The sequence below is a fragment of the Orycteropus afer genome, unplaced genomic scaffold (genome assembly GCF_000298275.1).
Source record: "Orycteropus afer afer isolate SDZICR_OR568_19922 unplaced genomic scaffold, OryAfe1.0 scaffold00005, whole genome shotgun sequence".
Classification (NCBI taxonomy): Eukaryota; Metazoa; Chordata; class Mammalia; order Tubulidentata; family Orycteropodidae; genus Orycteropus; species Orycteropus afer.
Window position 1 is genome coordinate 30,994,563 of NW_006921592.1, and position 11,137 is coordinate 31,005,699.

The window sequence follows — 11,137 nt, forward strand, 5'->3', positions numbered from 1 at the left end:
AGTCTGTGTTATCTGAGGTTCTTCATCTGGAAAAATGGCCATTGATTATTACCTGGATTTATGTATGGATTAACATGTAAAGCATTTAGAAGAGACCTTGTTGTTCTGTGCCGTCGAGTTGGACCCGACTCATAGCGACTCCTCCTTGGGTTGCCGAGGCAGTATCACTACGGAAGTAGATCGCCCAATCTTCCTTCCGAGGAGTGGTTGGTGGGTTTGAACCGCCAGCCTTCTGGTTAGCAGTCAGGTGCCTTAGGCACTAAGCTACCAGAGCTCCTGGAAGAGACCTTAGCATATGTTAAACAAGCAGTGCTAGCCAGTTGTTAGTGCCATTACTTTTTATATATGCTGGGGTTTATTTAGGGAGTTCTGGTAGCACAATGGGCAGTAGTTAAGGCATTTGGCTACTAACCCAGAAGGTCAGCAATTTGAACCCCCCATGTGCTCAGGGGAGAAAGATGAAGCAGTCTGCTTCCCTGAAGATTTACCCCCTGGAAACTCTGTCCTGTAGGGTAGCTTTGAGTAACTCATTGACAGGAGGTTGGTGTTTTTGGTGTAAGGCCTATTTTGCTACTTTTAGGGTTTTGACTTTAAAAAGAAAGAAAATACTCAATCACTGGAAGGGATGCTTGTGTCAAGGTCAGATAGAAGAGTAAGCACAGAATCCAAGTAAAAAGGCCTGTCTCTTAGCCCCTCCCCACCCCACCACCTTCACCTCGAATGACTCAAACTCTCTGGGCTTTTCTATCCTTGTTTGTAAAGGAAGAGTTAACTTTAATGTCTTCAGAGGTCCATTTCTGAAATTGCATGAGATAGTAGAAAAGGTATGGGGGAGAAATGAGTGTGCTATGACAAAAAATACTGAGGGGCTAATTTTTTCTTGAATGAACTAAGCACTGTTTCAGATTTCCTTCCAGAAAATTAATGTTTACCACCCTGCTGATGGATTTAAACTGTGATGCAGTATTATTCTTTGATTACCAATTAAATATTTCTCTTCCCCCAGGAAAGAAAAATTAGAATTCTGGTCATTTCTCAATAACTAAGACATTCATATTTGCTCTATTGATTGTTTCAGCAACAGAAGGAGATGTCAAGACCAGGAGGCCCCAGGAAGCTCACTAGTTAGAGTTAATGCTGCAATGTGATCTTGTGTTTGTAGGTCAGGCACAAGAGAGCTGCACAAATGTGGCATGGTGACTTGTGAATAAGAGAATATAAATTTCACATCTTTGTTTATAAAACTCCTTTCTGTGACAGTGGTTTCCCCATCTTTCAAAATAGTCACCATGATTGGTGTTGGGATGTCTTTGTGTGTCTAAAAGTATAGTCCTACTTTGATTTTAGCACACTAGCATGATCCAGTCAGAGAACATTAGTGGGCGTTATCCTTTGGCTCAGTTGTAGGGTATAGACATTCGTTTTTGGATATGCATTTTGTTTTTGTTTTTAGCTCACCTAGTAAGACATTTTAAAGTTGAAAAAGACCTTGGAAATAATTCATCCTAAATTGTACACCTCTGGTGACATCCTAATAACCTATAAAAGTGTCTAAAAAGTATAGTTCATCACTTGTCTGCATCCAGTTAGGCTTTGTGTTCTGAGAATTAAGACTATCTTGACATAATTTTCTACCATAATTTATAATGGGATTGAAGCAATTAAGATGAGGCTTAAGGAAGGTAGATTTCAATTAAATTCAACCCTTATAGCCTTAGGATAAGAGGTTTTAATGGAGATTATTTTTAAATGTGAATGAGTAATTATCGATATTTATGTGAATAGTTGTCAAAATGACTGTTAATATGCATGGAATATGACGGCAATATGTTGAGGTAAAGGGGCCCTGGTGGTGCAGTGGTTAAAGTGCTTGACTACTCACCAGAAGGTCAGTAGTTTGAACTCGCCAGCCTCTCTGCAGGAGAAAGATGTGACAGTCTGGTTCTATCATGATTTACAGCCTTGGAAACCCTGTGGGGAAGTTATACTCTGTCCTGTAGGGTTGCCGTGGCTCACGATTGATTTGACGGCAGTGGGTTTGGGTTTTTTTGGTATGTTGGGGTATGACGTATTCAGAGTTGAAAATTAGCCTCAGTTTAGGGTGTTAAGAACAAATGTAATGAAGATAGCCATGCAAAGAGAACATTTGAAACTTTATTTCTATTTTAATATATTTCAGAGACCATCATGCAGACATCAGAGACTGGGTCGGACACAGGTTCGACAGTGACTTTACAAACATCTGTGGCTAGTCAAGCAGCAGTGCCTACACAGGTAGTACAGCAAGTACCGGTACAGCAACAGGTAAGGAGCTGCTGTTCTCACAGAAGACGTCTTTGCTTTCCTTGTGCTAGCTCTTGAACATAGCTGTGTCCAAAGATTATCTAGAGTATATATTCTCTCTCCATTGGGTGCTAAGATAGAATAGTTCAGTTCTTAGTTCAAGTCACCAAATGTTTCTTAAACATTTCCCTGGGCAAACCAGATTCTATGCTAGGCTATAAAGATGCAAAAATTAATACTTAGAATCTCTCTTCTCAAAAGAACTGAGAGGGTTTTTTTTTTTTTTTTAAATCTCGATTGGCCACCCTAATTAGCTTTTCCCCTCCTCTTCCTCATCACTCTTCTTTATTGCAACTTCCTATTTCTTTCATGTTGAAATGTCAGCAGTATTTCTTTTTTTTGTATATATATAATTGGCTTGCAGTGTTACTGAGTAACATTTAGTAAATGAGAAGATGTGTGTACCTTCCGGGCAGGGATTTTGCCTTGGTGGTATTTTAGAAAGTGCCTTATGTTTTATGGTGGCTGATAAATACTGTTTAATGAAAATAAAATTATCCTAAAGGTCTGGAGATCTGACTCATTCCATTTAAAAACTTGGGAATGAATTAATCATCTGATGTTTACTGTAGGTCTTATTCAGACTCACGGCAGTTGGCTTGTTTGGGAACGATACTGACAAAATAGTGCCATTCGTGCCAGTTGATCCTTCTGCATGTGGATTGTGAACACATTGGCCTGTCATTTCTTCCCAAGAGTGGTGAGAAAATAAGTGAGAAAGATCGTATGTCATACAGCATTCTCTTGAGATGCGAGATTTGCTTGTAATTTCTTAGTATCAAGGAAAATCTTCGACAAATACTACACTTATAATTGCAAATAGGTAGTGAAAGGGAGAGACATCTTTTCCTAAATGATAACAGGGATTCAAGGTCATATCATTTTTGTGAGTTTGGACTGAAATGGGCAGGGAGTGCTAGAATCACAAAGAGCTAGGATCTTTGACTTTCAGGGTAAGTGACTCACTAAACTCACTGCTGTTGAGTCAGATCTGACTCAGAGCGACCCCTCCTTGGGTTTCCGAGGTGGTTATCTCTACAGAAGTAGATTGCCCAATCTTCCTTCCAAGGAGTGGCTGGTGGGTTTGAACTGCCAGCCTTCTGGTTAGCTGTCAAATGCCTTGTTGTTGTTGTTGTTATGTGCCGTCGAGTTGGCCCCGACTCATAGCGACCCCTCCTTGGGTTTCCGAGGCAGTTATCACTACAGAAGTAGGATTGCCCAACCTTCCTTCTGAGAAATGCCTTAGGACATCTGAAATCTTTTTTTTTTTTTCTTTTACCATTATTTTGTGTTTTTTCTTTTTATTGTGGTAAAAATATGTATAACACAACATTTGCCAATTTGACATTTTTTATGTGTGCAGTTCAGTGACACCAATTACATTAATCATGTCTTCTGGTTTCCCGGTTTGCTATTGAGAGGTCCAAACCATTCTTATTTTCTCACCTCTGTATGTGACGGATGTGGTTTTTCTCTCTCTGAAAGTTAATCCCAGTTTCTCAAATTGTCATGGTCTACCTTAATGTGAGCCTATTTTCATATGTGGTACTAGAACCTCATTGACCCTTTTCATTTTGGACATGCATGTTCTCTTCTGGAAATTTTCATCACCAGTATGGATATCCATTGCCAAATTTTCCATCACTGTTAACAGTTATTTGATGCTTCCTAGGCAGTCACTCCTTCCTTCCCTCCTCCCTTTTGTCCCTGTTCATCATGGTTTTTCCATCTTAGTTTGCTCCTCTTTCTGGTTCCTACCATATACACACATCCTTCCATCCCTTTTGTCCCTGTTCACCATGGTTTTTTCATCTTAGTTTGCTCCTCTTTCTGGTTCCTACTGTATACACACATCCTTCCAGTTCCTCATGCTCCTGATATGCTCAGTTGAACTATATGCCGTTTTGATTTGAAAAATCAACAAATTCTTATGTTTCATCTTAGTCATTATGTTTCAATTTTGGTAAATCAACATTCCATGCTTACATTACCATGGTTTTATGAATCTAGCCACATATTAAACTGTGATTTACCTTCCTTTCCTGAAAAAAATATTTTCACCAGGTGTGGTGGTTAAGTCTGTGTGTCAACTTGGCTGGGCCTGATTGAGTGGCTGGGCAGCTGGATGTAGTATTCCTCATGATGAGACTGGTAATCAACTCCCTGGTAGAATCTACTGTGAGCAGCTGTGTAGCTGCCTTAGGGATGTGGTCTGCTTCCTGTATATAAGGAGAAGCCTTGGGGAATGGTCTCTAGCTTATGGCACACTTGAACCCTGTGTGTAGCTGTGTCATGTTCAGCAGCCTGCCATGCTCTGCCGACCATGGGACTTTCATTGGACTTAAATTAATGGCCTAACGAGTGGTTTGGTAACATCAGGACTGTGCCATTTTATGTCAACCTTGGTCTTGTTAACCTCAGCAGCCAGTAGCTGCCTGAGTGAAGAGATGCCTCTAGCTTCAGTGGGCCAGGAGCAAGAGGCAGAGCTGAAGCCTAAGGTCGAGGGACTTTCAGCCAGCCCCTAGAGCCTGGCACTTTTAACTTGGACTTAAAGCCTCCAAACTATAAGAGATAAACTCCTGTTTGATAAGGCCATCCCCTTTGTGGTATATTCCTGTCAGAGTGGCACTGGGTAACCAGAACACCAGGTTTCTTGATTATGTTTCTTCTACAAGAGGTTTCTCACTGTGCATTCTGACCTCCTACACTCTGGGTTGGATGCCTTTTATTCAACTGCGCTCCTGGGATCTCCCTTTGCCATTGTCCTGGGGATTTCCTTCCACTGCTCTCAGTCTTGACTCTTCTCTTTCCTATAGCCATGTCTTGAACTCTTTATTTCCTACTTTGGTTTCAGGAGCATGCCTTCCAGTTACTTCCTAAGGAATGGTAAATATTTGAGCTCCTGTGTGTCTGAGAGGGAATTTTTTTTCTATCTTCACAGTTGTTTGGTGGTTGGATTTTGAAGGAATTGCTCCATATCTTCTTGTTTCCTAGATTGCTTTCAAGAGGTCCAGAGCCATTCTGATTTCTGATCCTCTGTATGTGACCTGTTATTGTTGTCATTACATGCCATCGAGTTGGTACCAACACATAGCAACACTGTGTACAACAGACTGAAACACTGCCTGGTCCTGCACAATCCTCACAATCGTTACTATGCTGGAGCCCATTGGTGCAACCACTGTGCCAATCCATCTCTCAAGGGTTTTCCTTTTTTTCACTAACCCGCTACTTTACCAAGCATGATGGCCTTCTCCAGGGACTGGTGCCTTCTGATAACAAAGTTCCAAAGGTACAAGAGACAAAGTCTCATCATCCTCCCTTCTAAGGAGGTTTCTGGCTATACTTCTTCCAAGACAGATGTGTTCGTTCTTTCTTAGTATCAAGGAAAATCTTCAACAAATATTACTCTTACAGTTGTAAGTAGTTAGGGGTAAATGAATTTGTTATATTCAATATTTTTCACCAACAGCATAATCCAAAGTCATTGATTCTTCATCAGTCTTCCTTATTCACTTGTCTGTCAGTTTGTCATACTGTGGTGGTTTGTGTCCTGTATGATACTAGAAGCAATGCCACCGGTATTTCAAATACCAGCAGGGTTAGCATGGTGGACAAGTTTCAGCACAACTTCCAGACTAAGACAGTCTAAGAAAAAGTACTTGGCAATCTACTTACCCCCCAGAAAATTAGCCAGTGAAATCCTTATAAAGCAGCAGAACATTGTATGTGACCTGTGTGGTTTTCTTCCTGTTGAAAGTTCATAGAATGTTTTCAGTCTCAGTTTCTTGGAATTGCCTAATGTGCCTTGATGGGAGCCTCTTTTCATACATTGTGCTGGAACCTTGATGGGCCTTTTCATTTTGGACATTCATGTTCTATACTGGAAATTTTCTTCAGTTTTTTCACTTAGCACTACCTCCACTTTGTTTTCTCTGTTCTTTCTGGACTCTCTCATTCTACTTTCAGTTTCATCTTCCAGCCCATTGATTACTTTTCATTTCTGCTATTATATTTTTAATTCTCGAGAGCTTTTAAAAAATCCCATATGTATTCCTTTTCGTAATAGTCATAATTTCTTTTCTTTCTGAAAACTCTAATTTTTAAACATTTTTATTGCCGAGATTTTCTTCTCCTTCTATTGCCTGTTTCTCTCAAGGTGCTTTGTTCTGTTTGTTTTTTTAAGTCTCTGCTTTTTATATTGAAAACTTTTCTCAGATGCCTGGTAATTTTGAGGTGTTGATCCATATTTTAAGGAGCTCTGGTGGCACAATGGTTAAGCGCTGAGTTGCTAACTGAGAAGAGTGGCAGTTTGAAACAAACAGCTCCTCCACAGGACCAAAGCCCTGGTGATCTGCTCCTGTAAAGATTACAGCTAAGGAAACCCTACAGGAGACACTTCTACTCTTCCCTATAAGGTCGCTATGAGTCAGAATCAACTGGATGACATGCAACAACGTCCATATTTTAAAATGTGGAGATAAAGTGCTATTTTGAATGCATGACTGGGTATTGCAGACGTCAATACAACATCATCTGACTGGGCTTTTTAATCGAGGATACTTTGATGTTCAGTGTCTTTGTTTTGCCTCTTGGGCTGGCCATATTTTTCAAAGAAGACTCGTCCAGTTTCCTGCTTGGTGGGTGAATGCATAACTGCCAGCATTATGAAACCTGAGTGGAGGGAGATAGTGGGGCATTTCTTGTGCAAATTCACTTAACCCACCTCACCTCTGCTTGGCCTCCCACAGTGAAGCAGTTACACCGAAGAATCAACCTCCAGATTTTTACCAAAGGCAGAAAAGTCTAGTCATCTCACTGCATGGGGTTGGTAGGAAGGATCTGGAGTCTGATTGCTTCTTCTTCTTCTTCTTTTTTTTTTTTTAAATTGTTATTTGGATGAAAGTTTACAGAACAAATTCACTTTCCATACAGCAGTTCACATACACTTTGTCTCATGACATTGATTACAATTTACCACAATGCAACAGCTCCCCTCCCTCTTCCTCCCCATAGTTACCTCTTCCCTGTGTCCTTCCCTCCATGTACTCTTGCCTCATGAACTGTGTCCCTGTACATACACAGCCCTTCTATTCTCCCATTATTGTTCTCTCCAAGGAGTGTATCTACCTAGTGTAAATATTCACCTCATATGCCTGTCTGTTGTTTGGCTGGAAACCACAGGTATGGGTTCAATTCCAGACCTGACGGGCAGGTAGGGGCCATAGTCTCAGTTGTTCCATCAGGCTGTATTAAGACCAGCAAACCTGGTCCCTTTTCTTTTTCCAAATGATTTTGAGTTTCGTTCCACACTGTTGTTCCATTCTATCCAGGATCTCCTACATAGGTTCCCCTCTGAGTGGTTGACAGTGGTAGCCAGGCACCACCTAGTCAGTCTGATCTCATAGTCATGTTGGCTGATGATTGCATGATGTACCGGTCACTTGGACTAATTGTTTCCACGAATCTTTGGTTTTCTTCATTCATCTTTGCTCTGGTTGAGGAGAGACCCATTGTTGCACCTGGATGGCCGCTTGCAAGCTTTTAAGATTCCAGTAGCTACTTGCCAACATTGGGTGTGGAACAATGTTTTTGTGTAGTATGTTAAGCCAGTTGAGTTTGATGTCCCCTGCGACCATGGTCCTGAGCCCACAGGTCCAACTACTTGCTCCCTCCGGGTTGCTGGCTGTGGCCAAGAAGTGACTACCACCTTGTCCCTTGTCAGCTCTACTATACACCTGGGATTTCTTACAGAACATAGCAATATACTTGTAGAAACATTGCCTGCCAACCCTATATGTGGTCTTGGGCACACTGCCCCCTACATAGACATATCTAATAATTCAGCCTGTCTATTGAACTATCCACACATATAGCCACGTTTGCCTTCACTGTAGGTACAAAAGGGTTCACTGTTGTTGCCTGTACCTCCCATGCACCCCTCTATGTCTTCCTCTCCCTCCATGCCACCATGTTGATCACTCACATTTGGTGCATTGCCCTTCTCTTCACCCAAATCAATACTTGTCTCTTCCTATCCATCAGTGTTCCCTCCCTTCCCCTCCCACCCTGGTGACCAACAAAGAAAATTTCCTTCCACAGATAAACCTTTCCTTGACTTTTTACAATAACAGACTAATACAATATTTGTCCTTCTGTGATTGACTTATTTCACTCAGCATAATGTCCTCCAACTTCATCCACATTATGTGGTGTTTTGCAGAATCTACGTTATTCTTAGGGTTGCATAGTATTTCATTGTGTATATGTACCATAGTTTGGTTATCCATTCCTCAGTCAATGGACACCTAGGTTGTTTCCATCTTTTGGCTGTTGTATATAGTTTTGTGATGAACGTGGGTATGCATTTATCTGTTCTTGTCCTGGTTCTCACTTTAGGATATATACTTAGTAATGGAATGAATGGCTGGGTCAAATGGTATTTCTAATTCCAATTTTTTAAGGAGTCACCATACTGCTTTCCACAGTGGTTGTACCATTTTACAATTTCACCAGCAGCATAGGAGAGTCCCAGTCTCTCTACATCTTCACCAGCATTTATTATTTTCTGTCTTGTTGAACTTTGCTGCTAGTGCAAGATGGTAACTCACTGTAGTTTTGATTTACATCTTTGTAATAGCGTAGTGCCTAAGGCATATGACTGTTAACCAGAAGGCTGGCAGTTCAAACCCACCAGCCACTCCTCCGAAGGAAGGTTGGGAAATCTACTTCCGTAGTGATACCGCTTTGGAAACCCAAGGAGGGGTCGCCATGAGTCGGATACAACTCGACAGCAGTGGTTGGGGTTGGGAATGGGTAATGATCATGAGCATTTCTTGATATGTTTGTTGGGCACCTGAATATCCTCTTTGGTGAAATGTCTATTCATGTCTTCTGTCCATTTTTGAATTGGATTACTTGTCTTTTTATTATTGAAGTGTTGGAGTTTTCTATAAATTCTTGAGATAAGCCCCTTTTCAGATATGTCATTGCTGAATGTCTTTTCCCAATATGTAGGTTCTCTTTTGACTCTTTTTGAGAAGTATTTGGAAGCTCATAAAAAGGTCCTACTCATCTAGTTTCTCTTCTGCTGTTCATGCATTTTGGGATATGCTTGATAGTCTATTTATGCCATATATTCTCCAAACAAAGAGAATAGTTTAAATATATTAGGGCCCCTAAATTTGCCCCTAGTTTTTCCTTGAGGAATTTTATAGTTTAAGCTTCAGATTTAAGTCTTTGATCCATCTGGAGTTTGTTTTTGTGTATGGTGTGAAGTACAGATGTTGTTTCATTTTTCTACAAATGGATATCCAGTTTTGCCAGCAGCATTTATTAAACAAACATTCTCTTCCCCCATTTAATGGATTTCAGCCCTTTGTCAAAGATGAGCTGACCATAGGTCAATGGATCAGTTTCTGGGTTCTCAGTTCTATTCCATTGGTCTAAGTGTCTGCCATTATACCAACACCAGGCAGTTTTGACTACTGTGACTATATAGTAAGTTTTGAGATCCGGCAGTGTGAGACCTCCTACTTTGTTCTTCAGTAGTGCTTTGCTTATCCAAGGTCTCTTTCCTTTCCATATAAAGTTAGTGATTGGTTTTTCCATATCTTTAAAAACTGTTGAAGGGATCTGGATTGGGATTGCATTGAATGTATTGATTGCTTTGGGTAGAATTGATATTTTCACAATGTTCAATCTTCCTATCCACGAGCATTGTATGATCTTCCATTTATGAAGTTCTCTTATGGTTTCTTGATGTAGTCTTTTATAGATTTCTTTGTGCAGGTCTTTTGTGTCTCTGGTAAGATTTATTCCCAAGTATTTTATTTTTTTGGTAGTTACTGTAAGTGGTATTGATTTCCTTATTTCTTTTTCAGCAATCTCTTTGCTGGTATAGGGGAATCCAACTGATTTTTGGATGTTGATCTTATATCCTGCCATGATTCTAAATCTCTCAATTAGTTCCAGTAGATTTTTGACTGAGTCTCTTGGGTTTTCTAGGTATAGGATCATATCACCTGCAAATAGGGATAGTTTGACTTCTTCCTTACCAATTTGGATGCCTTTGATTTCGCTTTCTTGCCTTATGGCCCTGGCTAGGATTTCCAGTACAATGTTAACTAGAAGTGGTGATAGAGGGCATTCTTGTCTGGTTCCTGTTCACACGGGGAATGGTTTTAGTCTCTCTCCATCGAGGATAATGTTGGCTGTTGGTTTTGCATGTATTCCATTTATTATGTTGAGGAATGTCCCTTCTATTCCTGTTTTGCTGAGAGTTTTGATCAGGAATGGGTGTTGGATTTTATCAAATACCTTTTACGCATCGATTGATATGATCATGTGGTTCTTTTCCTTTGTTTTATTTATGTATTGGGGGATATTTTCTTTTTTTCTTAAGGTTGAACCATCCATGCATACCTGGTATGAACCCCACTTGGTCATAATGAATGATTTTCTTGGTATGTTGTTGGAGTCTATTGGCTAGGATTTTGTTGAAGATTTTTACATCTGTGTTCATGAAGGATATTGGTCTGTAGTTTTCCTTTTGAGTGATATCTTTGCCTCATTTTGATATCAAGGTTATGCTTGCTTCATAAAATGAGTTAGGGAGGATTCCATCCTTTTCTGTGTTTTGGAATAGTTTGAGTAGGATTGGTGTCAGTTCTCTGAATGTTTAGTAGAAATCTCTGGTGAAACTGTCTGGGCCAGGACTTTGTTTTGTTGGTAATTTTTTGATGACCTGTTCAATTTCTTCTTTTGTGATGGGCCTGTTCAACTTTTTGACATC

At 40.3% G+C, this 11,137-nt stretch overlaps 1 protein-coding gene across 1 annotated transcript in view; it reads left to right on the plus strand.

Annotated features, from left to right (window-relative positions):
- The first annotated feature begins 439 nt into the window (after nt 1–439).
- RFX3 (regulatory factor X3) overlaps nt 440–11,137 on the plus strand; it is a 168,339-nt gene continuing 157,641 nt past the window's right edge. Inside the window, 2 exon segments of the mRNA XM_007939396.2 lie at nt 440–466; nt 2,182–2,304. Of these exon segments, the coding sequence (XP_007937587.2) occupies nt 440–466; nt 2,182–2,304 (150 nt within the window).